General features: G+C 40.5%; 1 protein-coding gene and 1 long non-coding RNA gene across 5 annotated transcripts; one reads left to right on the top strand and one right to left on the bottom strand.

Annotated features, from left to right (window-relative positions):
* Positions 1 to 2,178: 2,178 nt before the first annotated feature.
* LOC129777404 (uncharacterized) lies at positions 2,179 to 4,899 on the bottom strand. 3 transcript variants are annotated; one of them, XR_008743241.1, is made up of 5 exons: positions 4,529 to 4,899; positions 4,076 to 4,462; positions 2,764 to 4,016; positions 2,405 to 2,705; positions 2,179 to 2,326 (listed from the first exon to the last, which is right to left on the bottom strand). It is a non-coding gene; the product is annotated as an uncharacterized LOC129777404 (long non-coding RNA). The 3 variants fall into 3 exon arrangements; XR_008743239.1 differs by having other exon boundaries at positions 2,405 to 2,702; positions 4,529 to 4,898; XR_008743240.1 differs by having other exon boundaries at positions 2,405 to 2,702; positions 2,788 to 4,016; positions 4,529 to 4,898.
* On the top strand, positions 4,786 to 17,902 carry LOC129777403 (zinc finger protein 91-like). Of its 2 annotated transcripts, none has more exons than XM_055783647.1 (6): positions 4,786 to 4,925; positions 5,004 to 5,144; positions 5,213 to 6,125; positions 6,303 to 7,100; positions 16,574 to 17,275; positions 17,392 to 17,902. In XM_055783647.1, the coding sequence occupies exons 2-6, from the start codon at positions 5,016 to 5,018 to the stop codon at positions 17,856 to 17,858; spliced, it is 3,009 nt and encodes a 1,002-aa protein (XP_055639622.1). In that variant the 5' UTR covers positions 4,786 to 4,925; positions 5,004 to 5,015; the 3' UTR covers positions 17,859 to 17,902. The 2 variants fall into 2 exon arrangements, with proteins under 2 accessions (XP_055639622.1, XP_055639623.1); XM_055783648.1 differs by having other exon boundaries at positions 4,829 to 4,925; positions 5,009 to 5,144.
* The last annotated feature ends 1,004 nt before the right edge of the window (positions 17,903 to 18,906 follow it).

The following is an 18,906-nucleotide window of genomic DNA, read 5'->3' as shown; positions in this document are numbered from 1 at the left end:
TTATTTTAGTTTGCGAAAATATATGCAAGTTATTTTATCTGCAAGCAAATGTTTTTATTCCATAAATGAGACTATGACAGTAGAACCCCGATTATCCGCGAGCGGGTGATCCGCCCTGCGGATTATTCGTGACTGCGAGTTCCATAGTAAATCAATAGGCCTTTCCGGAATTTGTTAGTGAGTGGTAGGCCCATGCTCTTTTGTCGTGGTCATGGCTTTTACATTATTTAGCCACTGGTGTACACGACCTTATAGATGGATAGTTGATTGATTTCTGTTGATAGAACATAGTTTTTATATTGAAACATCTCTTTTCGTGTTTGCATTTTTTTTGTCCTTTAATGGGTCATCGCGATATTCGTTAATCGCGGTGAGTTTGCCCGACTATTCCGCGGATAATCGGGATTCTACTGTAGCTTGAATTAACACATGATGTTTTTTTCATCTGTGATTTTTCCAGATCTTCTCATTCTCCAAATTTTATAGCGGAGTGTGAAGAAACACACAACCCGCTCACTAGCGCAAAGAATGACGCAAAGAATAAAACGTTAAGTTTCATCCACTCTCTCACCATCACTTTGTCAGTTTACTTTGAAGTTTTGATTTGTATCGTGAAAAGTACCGTATTTTGCTATTCAAAGTATCGGTTTTCCAAACCAAAAGCTTCCATTTATGATTCCTACAATTTCAGTAGTTTATAAATTTAAATTGCAATCTCAAAAAAGACTAACAAAAATTAAATGTGCGCTTCCATATCTGGCAACTCAGTCTGGAAGTCCGTGAGGTAAAACGTCAACATCATGCATCCATATGAAATGTCACGATATTGATGCTCGAAAATCAGAAAATCCGGATTTCTGCGTCGTCGGCCATGTTCAGCTGTCATTATGCTCTCAAATGTCATCATATTGTCAATAAAGTTGACCGTGTAAGGTCCGCTTAAGGGTACAGCGTTGTACAGGTACTATCGTACCATGACAGACATACTTTAGTTGTACATTGTACCATATGTCAAACTGACAATCAGAATTTTTTCCAAATTTCACCACATATTTCAATGAAAAAGGTTTTTATTTAGCGTCTAAACTATCAAACACAACAAATATGTTTCCAATCTGAGTTATTAACTCAAGAGAAAGTCAGTGAAAAGAATGTTTACCAAGTGTTTTGATTCGATTTGTTCATGCTACCGACCACTAGCCGTCTATGGCGCTGCGCACAGTACAACTGTAGCCATGTACAGCGGTAAAACAGGTCGGTACAGGTACAGCGATTGTACCGAGTTGCTTGCATGGTTCTAGCGCTGTACATGGTGACAGACATACAATTTTCGAAGTACAACGGTAGTACAGCTGTATGTCTGTCATAAGTATAATGTGCGCTACACGTACAACGTTCCGTCAACTATTCTCTTGGCCTTATTTTGCCGACGGATGACTTGCCGTTGCTGGTGTATGTGAATATTTGAAATATTTCCATAAGAATTGTTTGGGGAAATAATTGACGTAACGTGAATGTGAATTGCACTTAAGCCTCACCCATAGGGAGTGCAGAGCCGTAAACAAATCAACGATATATGTAATGTTGTTTTTTCGCATTTGTGATAAGTTTTCACAAATTTGATATAAGTTTAGTGTAATGCTTTATAAAGCAATATAAATCAGGAAAAACATGGTATGTTTTATCAAACATTGTTTGAAAATTAGGAAAATTATGTTCGGATTCCGAAAAGATTCATACGAAAACAATTTTTCGTGTCGTTTCAGAACACATAGAACTACACTGAGAGGAATCATTAGTAAATATTACTAATTTTTTGGTACATGTTACCAATTCCCGAGTGATTTTCTACCCTACTAATCATTGGTACATTCTACGAAAACAAATTGGTAGGTTTATATGTCAAACGAAACTACGATCCGGACTGTACTACTGGTCCAGTGTTGGATCAATATCAGCTCAATGAAGGTGATTTGTCGGTTCAATAAAGGGCGTTTGTTGATTAACCTTTGGAACGATATCAGTAGAAATGTTGTTTCTCAATTGTAAGAGTTAATCGTCAGGGTTAAAATAATATTTTTTTTCCTTTTTGTTTTATTTAAAATCCTGTGTTTGATAACATGTTATATAATATTTCACTAATAACTTATTCTATCATTTCAATAGTTCTACAATAAAAAAAAAGAAAATATGAAAACAACAATAATTCTCGTCGCAATAACTCCTTCTACTGCATCGCTGTCTCTAGAGAATGGGGCGCTGATTAGCAGGAAGTCGATGACACCAGTACCCAGTACTCTTAGTTCGTATTTATTCCTCTCGTGCTCTGAAGAAGAAAAGAAATATTGATATATTAATGGTATTAAAAATATAAATTTAAGATTTACAGAATGGGTCTACTTACGATCTTGTCGAGGATATTTAAGAAGAAAACGATTACGTTTCCGACCAGGTATCGCCTACCGAAATCTTCGACCCTGCGCAGGTGTAGTTTACTTGCCCATTTAATGAGGCAGTGGAAATGTGTCTTCAGTAGGAATTTGGGGCTTGTTTTCTTGTAACAGAACGACTACATTGGATTGAGGGGTCGTGATTGGTCGTATTGAACAATCGGATTCGATATTTGTGCTCATGCTTATATTGTAGCCATCAAAAGCACACGATGGATCATCATTCCCCAACATCGTTTCGGAATTGCAGTCCTGCTGAAACAAAAAAAAAATAATTCAAACAGATTGTTAACAAAAAACTACTTTTACAAACCCTCATCAGTCCCACAGTCCGTACCTCAAACTAAAAGTATGTCTATCTTGACATAACAGCATACGTCTTCTCCGCTAGGTGCGTTCTGATGGTTGCGAAGTTCTGTCTGAATGCTTCCGCCGCAAGGGGCTCATTCGTCTCACCAGTTTGTTGGTCCGAATTGTATCCATAGATCAACAGCTTTCTGATAGTCGCCATAGCCGTATATGCTGTACGGAACTGAATGGGAGCCATGATGGTTTCCGTTGTCTTTGTTTAACTTTGTTGAATTCGCTCTTTGCCTCACAAGTTGTGAGTGCTCTCGACCAGCATATCGCCGAATTCTTCCATCTTAGGGTTCAACATCGCAGACAGAAACGCGGAAACCAAAATAAAATTGACAACTTAGCTTCGACGAGCAGCTCATCAACGAAAAAAAAAACATTCAAGTTAGATTAAAATCAAACATGCATTGGGTTTATGGAGGCGAATGAACTGCAAAGTTTAAAGCCTCTTAAAAACAAAGAAACATGAAAACATGCATTGGCTCTCCATTGAACATAAACCGTATCACCGAGACGCTGAGATCTAGCGTGCAATTCCATTCCTTTTGCGATGAATAGTTTTGTCACGTCCGGAATCATGAGTATGCAAATTATTACCAACGTCATTTTCGCCCCATTTTTACATCCTCAACATATTCAGCAGTATTGGCCCAATTAATTCGCAAACGCGGTGTCATGTTTGTGCACGTTTGTCCGTTATGGTCCATAGTAATTTCAAAGTAACATTTCTGGTACACCCTAGATTCCTCAACACGATGAACGAGGATATTAGGATTACCGACCAACCAACCATACCGACCATTACCAACGCACAGTGAACAAAACACATACAAAATCATCCAATTAAAATGATTTGAGTTAGCAAACTGAGTTTTCCTTGATGACAACCGCTAGTAGTTGGAACAGATATCCGGATATCGACTCCCAACTTTTTCATCACTAGCCAGGAGGAAATCATGAAACCTAGTGACGATATGACATTGATTTTGTCGATGCTTTCCAGTATCAAATTCAACACTCTCCCCCTGGAACAGATCCTGATGATTGCACAGAGCACGTAGTCGGTTCTGACGTTCTTCATGTTCCATGTCATCCTCCGGTTGAGAAAAGCAGTTGATTGGATCTTCCTGACACATCATTATCACGCAGAGGTTATCAGTTTGTAGAAAAAACGAATGACGACACTTTTCCTGGAGAGTTTCGATACATCTGGAAAACGAATGAAAAGATGATCGAAAAATCTACTTTCGTTCATCGGAAGGCCATACCTTGTAAATTTTATGAGCAAATGACTATACTTGCGGTAGCGTAGCTTGCTCCTCCTTCATTGATTCTTGCCTGCACCTGAGCCTGATAGGGATTTTCGATGCTCCAGTGAAGAAACAGAAGAGCTATTCGTGCTGGAATCAGCTGCACTTGTTGATTCGCTGGTCGCTGCCGTTGGTCGACGAAAAGATACGCTCATTTGATACCGTTTGCACGGACCGATGGTGAATCGTTATTGGTTCTTCCTTTCCCTAGTTTGTATCGCCAAATATTAGCATCGAATCATGGCTGTTGTAAAATGTTCGTTTACGATTGATCGCAAATGGAAATGCTTCTATCAGTAGTAGAATAGAAGAAACGTTGTCCAAAATGAGTATATTTCGGAATATCTAGAATTTACCAACATAGAGAAAACATTAGATAAGAACGGAAACATAACAAAAACAAATGCTTACCTCCGAATTGCTTCGCTTCCACAAAAAAATGGCGATTACGAAGTGCGCACTTCACAGTCGCTAGGAATGAAAACATTGAAGGTTACAAATGGCATGAAGTAAAATGTACGAATCTCTGGTAGGGATGTACATTACATCTGACATCAGTTTTACCGGATTTTGGTAATATGTACAAAAAATTTGTACATTTTACCAATGTTTCAACTACTAAAGATTTGGTAGCTTCATTTACTAATGTTTGTCTCCAGTGTAGAAAAATAATCTGGCATTCCTGCTTTCGACCAGAACAATGTGTCAAGTTCATGTTTGCAAACAGCGAGCGGAGTGAATTCTGTCAAACTTGTGATTGTAGCTATTATTTGGAAACTGATGACCGAAATCGATTTCACTGGCACAGGTATAGCTTCCATATCATCAGATCACGCAAAATATGCATTTTACGCTACCTTTGTCTTAAAATCAAAAACGGTTTCAGCACAGGAAATAAATGCGTTCGGAAATGGCCACTATCTGTCGTCTCTGCCTGCGATCATCACCGGCCATGGTTCCACTATTTGAGGCACTTTTAGGTGAAAAACTAGTAATCGAAATCATCCAAAGCATCATTGGAATGGAGGTCTGCAATTCTTGAGCATTACATTATCTTTTTTGTTACGAAATTACAATGTTTGTTATTTCTTCTAGCTCGATCCTTGCTTAAATTTGCCACGTCAAGTATGCCAAGAATGCCTCAAGAAAGTGAATTTGTTGTATGACTTCCAGCTGGATTTGATCAAGTGTCAATCCTTGCTTTCTAAGGGGAAAATCAAAGACGTTCTAATATCTGATGCCGCTGGACAAACAGCTGTCATCAAATCCGAAGAAACCGATTATAAGGGGTTGAAACACGGCGAAAGAATCGGAACTAGTAATAAGAATTCGAGTGTTCCTGCATGGTTCGTTCAAATAAACCAAGACAAAACGACAGGAATCATTCAGGAACAAATAACGCAGGAGCCCATCAGTATCAAACATGAGCCACCGAATTCCGATGACGATGAAATGGATGATGATGAAACTCAGACTCATAGTTATACCAACGACAACAATCACTCTGATCACTCTGAGGGGAAACCGCAACGAAGGAATCCTCCAAAAAGAGTTAAAACCATTCCAAATAAATGCTACATCTGTGACACTATTCTCAGGAACAAAAGCGATTTCAAAGATCACCTCGAAAGCCACAGAGATATGTTACCCTTCAAATGCTTGCAGTGTAGCACAGAAGAAAATCCAATCGAAGCACCAACCGTTTTAACACTTAACAAACATTTCGAAACGCACACTTTCCAGCTGCTTTGCCCACGCTGTCCGTTACGCTTCAGGACGAGCAGTTCGTTTGTGTATCACGAAAGGATCATCCACGAGAAGGACAAGGAGAAATTTGAGGAACGCTGCGAGTTCTGTGGGAGAGTCTTTAACAATTATCAAATGCATCGGAATCACGTGCAGGCACACAAGAATGTCATCCTGCAGCGGTACAAATGCGAATCCTGCGAGACCGTCTTCCCGTCGAGACGTATTTTGACGAGGCACACGTCGTCCCGTTCATGTATGCGTAAGTAGATAGAAAATAGATTTTCCATGAACCAATGTCCGATTTGAACTAATGTTGGTCGGAAGCCTCCTAAAATCGTTCAGTATTTCTTAAAGTCTGTAGTGATAGTTTGCTGTCTGCATAACGAAAGCAAAAAAGTGTCATACCTAATTTCTCAATCAATATTTATTCCCTCAGGTAACATAGAAAAGAAAGCACGACAAAACGTGGAATCAGGCAAACGCAAACGATCGCTCGGAAAACGGGAGCGCAAGCGCATGGCAGTTTTGAAGGAAGTTGAAAGAATAGTTATCGCAAACTCGAAACGAGAAGATCATAATATTTCGCAACAAAAGGACAGGACGGACGAGAGTAAAATATCAAGTCCCATCATAAAGACAGAGCCAAATGATATAGATGAGGATACCACGACTCAAGATAATGGGGTACACAGCGTGATCAATAATAGATTATTCAAATTCAGCACAGATGACATCGAGAAGATTCCTAGCTTCCAAAGGCCACCGAAGAAGCCTGCGTTAATAGTGAAGTTCATTCCGAACAAATGCTACATCTGTGAAGTTATTCTAGGAAATAAAAACGACCTCAATGATCATCTTGAGATTCACATGGAGTTGCTACCTTACAGATGTACGCAGTGCAGCACTGAAGCCAACCCTATTATCTTTACCACGATAGTTCTACTCAACAGACATTTCGAGACCCACAGTTTCAACTACGTTTGTCCTCACTGCCCGTTACGACATCGGAACAATAGATTGCTAGCGTATCACATACGGACCACTCATGTTGAGCAGAAGTCTGAGTTTCATTGTGAAATCTGCGGGAAAGTGTTCACGAGTGATATTGGTTTTCAAAATCATATCAGACTTCACAAGAACATGATGACGCAACGATACAAATGTGAAACATGTCACAAGCATTTTCCGGCACGGTATAGTCTACAGAGGCATCTGGCATCGCATGCGACTCTATGTAAGTATTATTACAGAACATTGGAAAAATGGAGCATAATGATAGCGAATTTGTTTTTCAACCTGGGTTAGTTCCAACCTGATTTTGCAATAGAAAACTATTAGCGAATTCGATTTTAAACTGAGCAGTTCCAAACTGACTCTGTAATAAAAAAAACGTCGTGGGGTTCCAAAGTACGTAGAATAGGAAGGTAGTCTACTCCCTGCTTTGTTCAAGTAGTGGTAGGCAAAAAAAAAAGCAAAAAATAGTTATTAACCATAGATCGAATCCATATAAATTCAAACATTTTTTAATTTTTTAAATTATAACACAAGAACTGTCTCGAAATATGTTTCGAAATAATGGAATAGTGGTATACATAATTATTTTAAAATTGAAAACAGTAAAATTATCGCATCTGTACTATAGAAATAATGCAAAACCGATAAACAAATGTGTGGAGAGGTTATATCGAAGCAGTGTCGTTCTCGTTCCCGATCCAAGGAGCGAATGCATGGGGTAACTGAAAACATCTCCGATTAGTTTATCTCATTCGAAATTATTCTGTTCCGGCATCGCGGGACGTGGTATTTCAACATTTTGCTGAAGTAAACAAAAACTATTCAGTATGAAATCGATAGAAATTCACATAAAACGTTACTTGCAGTGAAAAACAAGTACACTATCGTGTTTACCGTCGACTCGACCGGCGATTTTGCCACTTTTTATGATGTTTAGAATTTTGAAAATCGAGAAATATTGAAAAAACTTCAGAACTTCGAACAAATTGAGGATTTTTTATTACTAACTTCGTTGTGTGTGTAATACATGCGTTCTCCGTGTGTATACACAGGAAATATCCCTTACCTTCTATTCTATGTACTTTGGTGGGGTTCACGAATGAGGTGGTTTGTAGGTGTGCGTTGTATAGTCTTATTTGTTTATATTTGCGATGACAAATGTACAGTGTCGACTAGAGATAGGCAAAACAGTTCATTTTGATGAACGGTTCAGTCAATAACCGTTCATCTAAGTGAATCAGTTCTTTTGAACCGTTCCTTCGCTTTTTCGTTCAGCGGTATTAGAAACAACATAGAATGTTAGCTGGAACCCAACATACATAGACAGCTATTAATTGATATCGTTGGATTGGATAGTGTACGTATGGAATTTATATTTTTGAAATTTAGTAGGGAAAGATAAGCTGCTTCTCCTTTAAAAGTCGCAAACTTGTAACTGTTGGTGTAAGTGCATGGGTGAGATGCACAAAACTAGCGCGTTTTGTGTCGAATAATGAATATGAAAACTTTAAATGGAAAATATCAGAGCTTGGATAAGCGTGATGGCTCACCGCTTCATGCCACACTCACAACGCCGAGACGATGCTACACTCTCCATGCCCGAAGACATCGGCACCGGCCACTAGGTGGCACTAATTTTATGGACGAAGGTCGACGGTTACCTAGTACCTAAGTACGGGCCTAGGGGGTATATACAGGACCTGAGGGGAATGCCCAGAAACGTAAGAACCAAGACTTCAAAAGAATCATTTGTACCGAACGGTTGTGTCGCGAAAAGAGAGAAGTAACCGCGAATATCCGCGTGACTAAAGGCGGTTTCGAGAAAGAAGTTTGATGGTGCGATTTCGCGAGTGCTCGCGATTAAAGCGATAATTCGCGAGGGTTAATAAAGCAGATCCTCGAAATCAAGGCTGGAACAGCCGCTGTGAGTCGCCACACTGCCCTGGCCCAGAGTCCCGGAACGAAGGTGAATGTAGGCTAAGGAAGTGGGTGAAAAGTAGCGTGATTGCTCGTGCAGGTAGTTCCTTGATCGCGTAGTCCATTACGATTGCCGACCCTGAGGCTAAATAAAGAGAGTTTTGTGTGTGCCACGAGGCGCCCCCAGCTGACAAATTACAAACTGTGTGTGAAAATATGTTTATCGTCCGACAAAAGTATATGTAATAATTTGATGCGCACGAAATATGTGCAATTTTTCATATTTTCTGTTTGAACAACACACAGGTTCCATGTATGATCATATTTCATAATGTTCATTCAGAGAAAAAATTCAGCAGCGATTTTCACTAACAATCAATCATACAAACAATCACGATAACACGTATACGCGATAGGCCAAACAATGGATTGAAAGCAACGAAAAAACTTTTTCTCAACTTGCCCTCACTATAAGATTTTATGTTTACCTAATTCATGAATCGCATCAGCTTCCCCCAGATTTTTTCTGATAATCAGGATATGAATGTTACTAGAAAGAATACATGAAATTGAAAATACATAGTTTGACCCAAAAATGAGTATACAATAACAAAATAAACCCTGCGTTAGATGCATTTTGCTCATAAATGACAATATCGTTTTATTTTTTCTTACAAGCGTTCTCGTTATATTTATCTTTTCCGTCCAGCGCAAATCAGTTCGGCTGTACTCGTTCGTTCGCAAACAGTTCGCCCGCAAACACTTCGTTTTCGAATAGTTCGTTCCCAAACAGTTCACTCGCAAACAGTTCGTTCACAAACAGTTTACTCTCAATCAGTTCTTTCCCATACAGTTCACTCGCAAACAGTTCGTTCACAAACAGTTCACTCTCAATCAGTTCGCTCTCGAAAACCGTTCTTTAGGAATCAGTTCGTTCACAAACCGTTCGCTCGCAATCAGTTCGTGGGAAGAACCATCGTTTTTTGAAAAAGAACGACCATTCGTTCACTGTTTTCGGCGAACTAGTTCTTTCGTACCGTTCGTGAACGGTTTGCCCATCTCTAGTGTCGACGTCTGGTGGCGGTATTAGTGCTTGCGAGGTAAATTATTCTCTATCAGATCAGAAGGGCCAAGTGCAGTGTAAAAATATAAAAGTTTGAATGAAAATTTATACTTCATATTGTTCGATTACCTAACACATGTAGTCCTGACACTCACTTTACCTTTTGTCGATGCATTTGCTGTTCGTTCCACAAATAATTACTATTATAATATAAAATCGTCATCAGACACAGTTTTCTTCAACATGTTTCTGCAATTTCGGGAGAAAAAACTCTTATTTGATCACATAAAATAAAAAAAAAAAGATACGTTAAAGTAAAAAAACAATACTCGGAACTTGACAGTTCAGTATAGTTGTATTGGTCGACCCGAGTGCGAACTCGTGAAACATCTCAGTGCGAACCCAACAGCTTTCAGGTTGAACCTAGTGCCGAGATTGAAACTGAGTGAATAAAAAAACCTTTTGACAGCAGTTAGGTTGGCACTGGGGTTGAAACTGATAGCGAAATCGTTTTTGTTCAGTTTCAACCCCAGTGCCAAACTAACTGCTGTCAAATTTTTGACGTAGGATTACGTCTTCCGGGAACATATTGGGGTACAAATTGAAAATCGAAAATCGATTACATCGTGAAAATTGTCCAATTTCAAATGCTCATTGCTCAGTCATTTCATGATGGATCGATGAAATTTTTGCGTCAATCGATTTCGGCACTCCATAACATTTGTTTATATTGAAGGAAATAATATATGTCATGATACTAACTATCGAACAATTGAAAAATACAACTATACTGAATTGTCAAGTTTCGAGTATTGTTTTGAAAAATCTAAAAATGAAGACTATGGAAATGGAAAACCTGCTGTTTTGCTTTTGTTTTATTAGAATTGGTAATCCAAATTGGATCTTGATTTTGAAGAGTATATTTGCGTAGACGGCATTAAGCTTCGTGTGCTTTCACTGGGAGGCAAAATAATTATGGATTTTCAGGTGGAATAAACATGCTTTTAAAATAAAAATTATGAATAAAAATTTACTTTTACGTATCGAATATATAAATTTAACGTGATGAAATAAGAGGTTTTTTTCCGAAATTGCTAAAACAAATTCTTCGTGGTTCTTAGCTTCTTGTCCAGCAACTCCTATCCCTACCTCCCCGTGGTGCCGGCTGTGGTACGAGTAACCATAGTGAAGATAGGGTAACCAATCCCGGTGGGATCTAGGTCGTATGCTGACAGGGAACGGGGCCTATCCGAGCATCTGTTCAACATGGAGGTGCGGCTGATCACTGTCTTCGTGCCAGCGGGGACTCTAAAAAGAGCTGTGCACGACGGTCCTCCGGCGAGACAGGGGGTTGGTGCAGGCCCTGCAAGTCATCCGTAAAAATAAAATGCACAGGAAAATTCACAAAGGAATTCCAGACAGGACAATCGGACTAGACCCACGCAAAGAACACGGACTAGAGATTGGAAATTCGGAACATGGAACTGCAAGTCTCTCAATTTTCTTGCGAGTACCCGAATTCTTTCGGAAATATTGAGAGCCCGCAATTTCAACATCGTAGCACTGCAGGAGGTGTGCTGGAAAGGTTCGATTGTGCGATCGTTCCAAGATGGGTATACCATCTACCAGAGCTGCTGCAACACACGAGCTTTGTACAGCTTTCATCGTGATGGAGGAGATGCAAAAACGGGCGATTGGTTGGTGGCCGATAAATGAAAGAATGTGTAGATCGAGGATGCGAGGCCACTTCTTCAATATCAGCATTATCAACGTCCACAGTCCCCATCTAGCTAGCACCGATGACGATAAAGAAGAATTCTGCGTGCAGCTAAAGCGTGAATACAATCGCTGCCCAAAACACGACATCAAAATCGTCATCGGTGATTTGAATGCTCAGGACGACCAAGAGGAGTTCAGACCGGTATTTGGTAAATTCAGCGAACTAATGAAAACGGCCTAAGACTTATCGACTTCGCTGCCTCCAAGAACATGGCCATACGCAGCAACTTCTTTCAGCACGGCGTCCAATATTATTACACCTGAAGATAAGCAAACAGAAACACAAATTGACGTTTTGATCGACGGTCGGCATTTCTCGGATATCATCGACGTCAGAACCTATCGTGTTGCTAACATCGATTCAGACCACTACCTGGTGATGGTCAAACTGCGTTCAGTCGTCAATAACATAAGACACCAGCGCTCAACCCGGTACCACCTACGATGACTGCAGGAGCCGAACGTTGCTGCAACATACTCGCAGCGTCTTGAGGCCGGGGGTAGACGAACTGGATGCTACTCCCCTCCCCTACTCCCCTACATTGAAAGCAGCAATTAGCAGCACTGCAGAGACCGTCATCGGGTATGAACAACGAGGACAACGGAACGAATGGTTTGACGGTGCCGAGCGCTCTTGAACCAGTAGGATGCAGCACGCGCAGCCATGCTGCAATGAGCGACTCGACAAAACGTGGAACGATACAGACTAAAACGAAGGCAGTAAACCAAGCCCCGGGCAAGGGGATATGATCCGCGAGTCAAGATGTGCTACAAATTTAGCTGTCATTGCCAAACCTATCAAATTACTCGGCGAACTCAAGGCAAATCTATGGAACAAGGTGCGCCCAAAAAATTTAAATTAAAATTTAAAGAAGGTAGTTTTGAAATCTTATAAATAGTATGTAGATTTTTAAGTTATTCGATTACTTAAAACACGTAGTCCTGACGCTTACTTAGCCATTTGGTTGTATATTTCCAAATATTTTACAACACAATAATCACAAAAACTCACCATTATAATATAAAATCAGCATCAAACACAATTTCAGTTTCATATTATTTCACAATTTTCGAGGAAACGTATTACTCTATTACATAGAATACATATTGAATACAGAAAAGTAAATTTTCATTCATTATTTTTTGTTCTAAAAGTGTGTTAATTTCGTCCTTAATTTCGTTTTCCAAATGGCGCAAATCATTATGGTGCCTTCAACGCAAAGACAATAAATGAAACGCTTGCAGCGTAAAACGTAATGAATATAATGAATATAGCAATGAGTATTTCATAAAGTATCAGTATATTCCACAAATTGTGCTCAATCGTCTTAATTTACTTTTGTGTATTTTTTAAATGGCTGCAGAAAACCACTTCACGTTTTGACCCACCTGGTAGTATGTTAAGTGCCTTGTTTTACACCAGCTTGAGAGTTTGGCAGTTCTCGCGAGTGACAGTGGTCGCAAATTGCATTTGCGACCCGGACATGTTTGACGCTGTCAAATCCTATGTGCTAGTATACGGATGCCCTCAGGCTGCAGTAAACACATCTATTTCGAGAAAAAAGCGCCGCCTGGAAGAGAAAGAGTATGAGAAGATGGAGCTGCTTTATTGTTCTCGAGAATCGCGGAAGTTCTTCAAGAAACTAAACGCCTCGCACAAAGGCTTTGTGCCGCGGGCCGCAATGTGCAGAAACAAGGAAGAAGGCATCTTGACGAACGAACGCGAGGTGACCGAAAGATGGAGGCAACACTACGATGAACACCTGAACAGCGCGCAGACACCGGTGCAGTGAACAACGACGACGTACCACCCCTGACGATGGGTGAAGTTAAGGAGGCCATTAATCAGCTCAAGAACCTAAATGGTGCCTACAAAATTCTGTCTCAGATTCTCTTCCGCTGTCTTTCGCCAATTGTAAGTAGATTTGTGGGAAGTTATCAGGCCGCATTCATGCCCTGTTGCTCGACGACGGACCAGATTTTTACACTGCGGCAGATCCTCCAGAAGTGTCGCGAGTACCAGGTCCCTACACACCAAATCTTCGTTGACTTCAAGGCCACATATGACCAGTGTTTGCCAAATGATCCACATATCATTTCCCCCAGCGGCATCCTCTTGTTATTACGTGCTGCAAATCACGACACAAAAGAGAACGAGACAACTCTGCATCGGTTCACACTAGAGATGTGCCATCCGCTCATGAGCTGTTCCGAAGAATCGACTCTTTGAAGTGAGTTGACGCGGAACAGCTCGCAAAAAAAAATCAAACAGCTCTTCAGCTCACTTTGATGATGATGAAGGAGAGAAAAGAGCTGTAGAATTGAAGAGAGTGTGTGAGCTGTAAGATTCAAGTGAACTGACCGTCTCTCGCTCTTCGTGTTAAGACATCAGTTTAGTTTCATTTGTCCCTCGTCTTTTCAACTGTTATATTCGCGTTGACGGCATTGAGCTTTGTTTACCAGTTTAGGGGGCGCCAAAAATAATAATTGGCTCTCAGGCAGAATGAACACGTTTTTAAAATTCAAATTATTAATGAAAATTAACTTCTGTGTATCAAATGAGTATTCTATTTCAATGAAAAACACTTTGTTTGCAGGCGGTGCAAAAATCTCATAAGATTTTTTTTTTTTGAAGAAAACTTTCTATTGTAATGTAAAGCCTCAGTAAAAATGTCGGAAATGTTGTACTCGCCGAGTCTGTTGTAAATAATAGTCTGGAATACGTGTTTCAAGTAATTAATAATATGGTGTGAAAAATTTCATTTGAATTTTAACATTTTCAAACTGGCTTCGTGGCTATCGAGTTTGGGACCCAAATTGAAAGTCGGCACTGACAACTGAGCTGAAGAGCTGTTCATAAAGAACAGCTCATTTAGATGAGCTGATATGATCAGAGCTGTTCATCATGATGAGCTGATTTGCACACCTCTAGTTCACACTTCATGATACACCGACACGCAAGCAGAACCATCATATACGCTTTCGGTGCAGAAAGTTTATTTTCTTCTTTGCCTCTAACATATGCATATCGACCTCTCCATGCATCATGAAACAGCAGGATCGTACGGACTACGCAAAGCGAATGATTCATATTCAGCTAATATAACAGATCCTGATTTTTAAGTCTCAGAGAGTGCTAACTATATGATTATTTAGCTCGATAGAGGCTAAGGGAATGGTAGACAGATCATATTTTCCATTTTTAACGCCGCTATCCCTTGAAATATGTATATTCATATAGACCGCATAGTTTTGCTAGCAACACCGCTCTCTTTCCCCATTTGTTGCTCTCCGCAAATGGTGACCGAATGATGACGTAATTTTTCTTGTATCATTTATTGCTTTGCACTTGTCTGTGCAGTGGGTTTCGCTATAGTAGAGCGGGACGATGCATGCGGTTCAAACTTGTATGCAGGCTTCGAAAATGGTTTGCGATGTTTGATACAGCTCGAATATGCAAACAACAGTCTTCGTTCCTCTCTTGGTTTAATCATGTAATGTTACACAAGTGATTACTGTCATTCATACAAGTATCTGAATGATCCTCTCATATTTGGTTATATGTTCGTGATATCATGTACCGGGTTACTTGCATGACACATTGTGTATCATTCGATTTTGATCGACATCCAAACACTGCATATGACACAATCGACCGACGACAGCTATGGAGAATCATGGACGAACACGGCTCTCCCCGAAAGCTGACAAGACTGATTCAGGCAACGATGAACGGTATGCATTGCAGTGTGCGGATCTCAGGTGAGCTGTCGGAATCATTTGACGACGTGGACATAATCGGAAGAACACATGCGACGGTAGCCGACTTGTATACCCGACTGAAACACGAAGCAGGGCTGATTGGGCTTGGGATCAATGCGTCTAACACTGAATACATGCTAGCAGGAGGGACTGATCGCAACAGTTCTTCTTGGTAGTAGTGTTGTGATCGACGGCGATGAGCTCGAGGTGATAGAGGAATTTGTCTACCTTGGCTAGTTGATAACAACTGACAATAACAGCCGTGAAATTCGAAGACGCATAGTCAATGGAAGTCGTGCCTACTACGGGCTCCGAAAATCTTTGAGGTCCAACAAACTCCGACCCCGTACGAAGTGTACCATGTACAAATCCCTAATTCGACCGGTTGTTCTCTATGGGCACGAAGCATGAACGATGCTTTAAGAGGACTCACAAGCGCTTGGTGTTTTCGAACGCCAAGTGCTCAGAACAATATACGGTGGTGTACAGGAAAACGTGGTATGGAGAAGGCGAATGAACCACGAACTGGCACAACTCTACGGCGAACCAAGCATCCAGAAAGTCGCCAAGGCTGGACGAGTGCGATGGGCAGGGCATGTTGCCGGACAGCAGCCCTGAAAAGGTGGTGTTCGCATCGAATCCGGTAGGAACAAGAAAAAGAGCAGCCCAGCGAGCGAGGTGGTTGGACCAGGTGAAGCAGGACTTGGCAAGAATCGGTGCAGCCGGGAGTTGGAGAACTGCAGCCATGGATCGGGTTTATTGGAGAAGAGTAGTTAATCAGATGTAATCTCAATGGGATGTAAAGTCATAGAAAATAAAAAACGCACACCAGCAAACACCCTCATTCGTGAACCCAACGACGTTTTTTTATTACTGAGTCAGTTTGGAACTAACCCAAACCCGGTTTCAAAAACGAATTCGCTAATAGAAATGGGGTAAATCGTCAGGATCAAATTTGCTTCGGTGTCACACGGATGTGTAACCCGACAAGTATTACGTTTATAAATTGAATACTTGTTTTGGTCTTTTTTGCGTGACTGGAGTTTCCACACCATCCGACTTTACGACTTTGCTATTGATCAAGTCGTGGCTTCTTTGCTTAGTAAAAATTCATCGAAAAATATTACTTGCAATTTTTTCTTACAATCAAAAAAATTTAATGATAATTTAAGGTAGAAAACCAGAAGAGCAACAACCGGAATTGACTAACCTTGAAACTACCAATCCAACCACTGAAGTAGTGGAACGAAACTCAAGTGAACCAGCTAATGATTTTCTAGACCAATATGAATATGATGAACAAGAGAACGATATGGATGAAACTATCGATCACGACGTTAGCGCAAATCAATCCAATGGTGAGGAAAGCTATGACAATGAGGAAGACGATTCTAGGAGCTCGGATGGAACGAAAGGGGGAGAAACTATTCCAAATAAATGCTATATTTGTGGGCCTATTCTCGAAAGCGAATTCGAATTCAATAAACACCTCAAGACCCACAAGAACATGTTACCCCATAAGTGTTTGCAGTGTAGTACAGAGTCGAATCCCATCGTAATTTCCACCGTGATGACCCTCAACAAACATTTCCAGAGACACGACTTCAAACACGTTTGTCCACACTGCCCGTTGCGGTATAAGAGTGTTCGTTCGATAAAGTGCCACATACAGGGCGTTCATGGAGACCAGAAGCTCGATTACATCTGTGAAACGTGCGGAGAGAGGTTTAGCAAAAGCAGATACTTCCTGTATCGGCAACACGTTAACCGTCACAAGAATCTACTCACGGAACGATACACGTGCAAACCTTGCAAGAGAATTTTTTCGACGCAACGAAATCTGAAAAGGCATCAGGCATCTTATATGTGTATTCGTAAGTATATGTTATGAACTTGCTTCGAGAGCGCTAATTATCTTAAAAATAGCTACCTTTACAAACAAATATAACCTACAAAGTATTCTTATAACCGATTTTCAAAATCATTTAAGGTGAGAGCGCAAAGGAACCACAACGGGAAATGACTACCCATCAGTTGATTGATGCTGGCGCTGAAGCAGTAAAACAAGAAGTCACGAAATATTCAAGGGAAGAAGAAGCAAATCATACTCTGGAGCAGGCTAGAAACGATCGACCGAGTTCAATCACAAAAACAGACCCATGTGATGTGGAGAAAACTGACGATGAAGAAGATACCGACAAGGGAACGAGCACAGCGTTTAGCAATAAGACCAAGGATGGAGAGACAATATTTGAGTCCAAGGAACGAATAATTTCACAGAAAAATGATAACATTTCGATGCTTGGTGAAATTAGCAGAAGTGATAACCAAAGCTCAATCATAAAATTAGACGCAAATGGCTCCCAAATGATAAATGTTCGAAATAGTACGAATCTGCTAGAACTGGAACGTATAGACATAAAAAATGAACCGCTCGATTCTGACGATGATGATTAGGAGAAACATGCGAAAAACTGTTACATTATACTCGATTCAATTTATTGACATAGTTTTCTTTAAAAGAGATATATTCATTCCAACAATTCTCAAACATTTTGAGGCCCAGGCAATATTTTGGTTTGGACTTCTTTGGAAGTTTAGATATCTGTCGTATAGAATTTCATACGCTGAGCCGATACAGTATCAAAAATGGAAATCATTTGAATATCGAACAAAACGATTTTATTTCAAAAAATTCCACTTCACCAACCATTTTCATAGGGGGTCTCCGTAGCCACATTGGTTGCGCGTTCGCTCAGTAAGCGATCGATCGTGAGTTCAAAACTCAGGGCCCTCATTGACCATCTTTGTGTTGTTACAGAATAGTTACGTCCACGCAACAACCATCAGCGATGGAGATCGATCCACGGTCGAAATAAAATCGATTTAACCATCCAACTGTTCTGCTCTGCAAGACACATCGAGCTGCTGTTCTATAAATACACCCAGGTTTTTTTACGCGGTTTTTTTTACGAGGTTTTTTTTACGCCGATTTTCCAATTAACGCGGTTTTTCTTACGCGGATTTTCCAATTAACGCGGTTTTTTTAACGCGGTCACCGCGTAAAAAAAACTGAGCAATATCAAATCTGTCCCTCATGCTTCCTGAGACCATATGACGGAACTTAGTGCTATTGACGGATATTAGTGCCGAACCTATGTGCCAGGTTCGATGCATCTGTAGCGAACACAGATTCAATTTGCCCGCGTTGTTCACCACCGCCTATGCCAGTTTCGATGGGAACGACCACGTCAAGTCGGAGGACAGATTTTGCAACGCAAATGCCTGACAGAACAGAAAGAATTAGACCAGAAGCAGTTAGAGTTGGAACAGAGGCAATTAGCGCTGCAGAGAAAGCATTTCCAGGAGAAATACAAGCTGGGTCGCTAGCTGATGAATCTGCAAGTGCAAGAAGAAGTATCTCGAGATAGCATAAAGCTTGTGCAAGAATGGGTTGATGAGCACACCACTGCGAAGCAGAAATCCTCCGTACGACCTTCGTGTG

Source organism: Toxorhynchites rutilus, chromosome 3 (assembly GCF_029784135.1).
Source record: "Toxorhynchites rutilus septentrionalis strain SRP chromosome 3, ASM2978413v1, whole genome shotgun sequence".
NCBI lineage: Eukaryota > Metazoa > Arthropoda > Insecta > Diptera > Culicidae > Toxorhynchites > Toxorhynchites rutilus.
The sequence above is the reverse complement of the archived record's forward strand: the minus strand, read 5'-3'. Positions and strand labels throughout refer to the sequence as shown.

What these genes read in the sequence shown, in the direction of transcription:
- LOC129777403 (XM_055783647.1), top strand. Translation starts at nt 5,016, where the DNA reads ATGCGTTCGGAAATGGCCACTATCTGTCGTCTCTGCCTGCGATCATCA. An exon ending in GTCGTCCCGTTCATGTATGC is followed by an intron (nt 6,126 to 6,302) that starts GTAAGTAGATAG and finishes TTATTCCCTCAG; the next exon opens with GTAACATAGAAAAGAAAGCA. An exon ending in GGCATCGCATGCGACTCTAT is followed by an intron (nt 7,101 to 16,573) that starts GTAAGTATTATT and finishes TGATAATTTAAG; the next exon opens with GTAGAAAACCAGAAGAGCAA.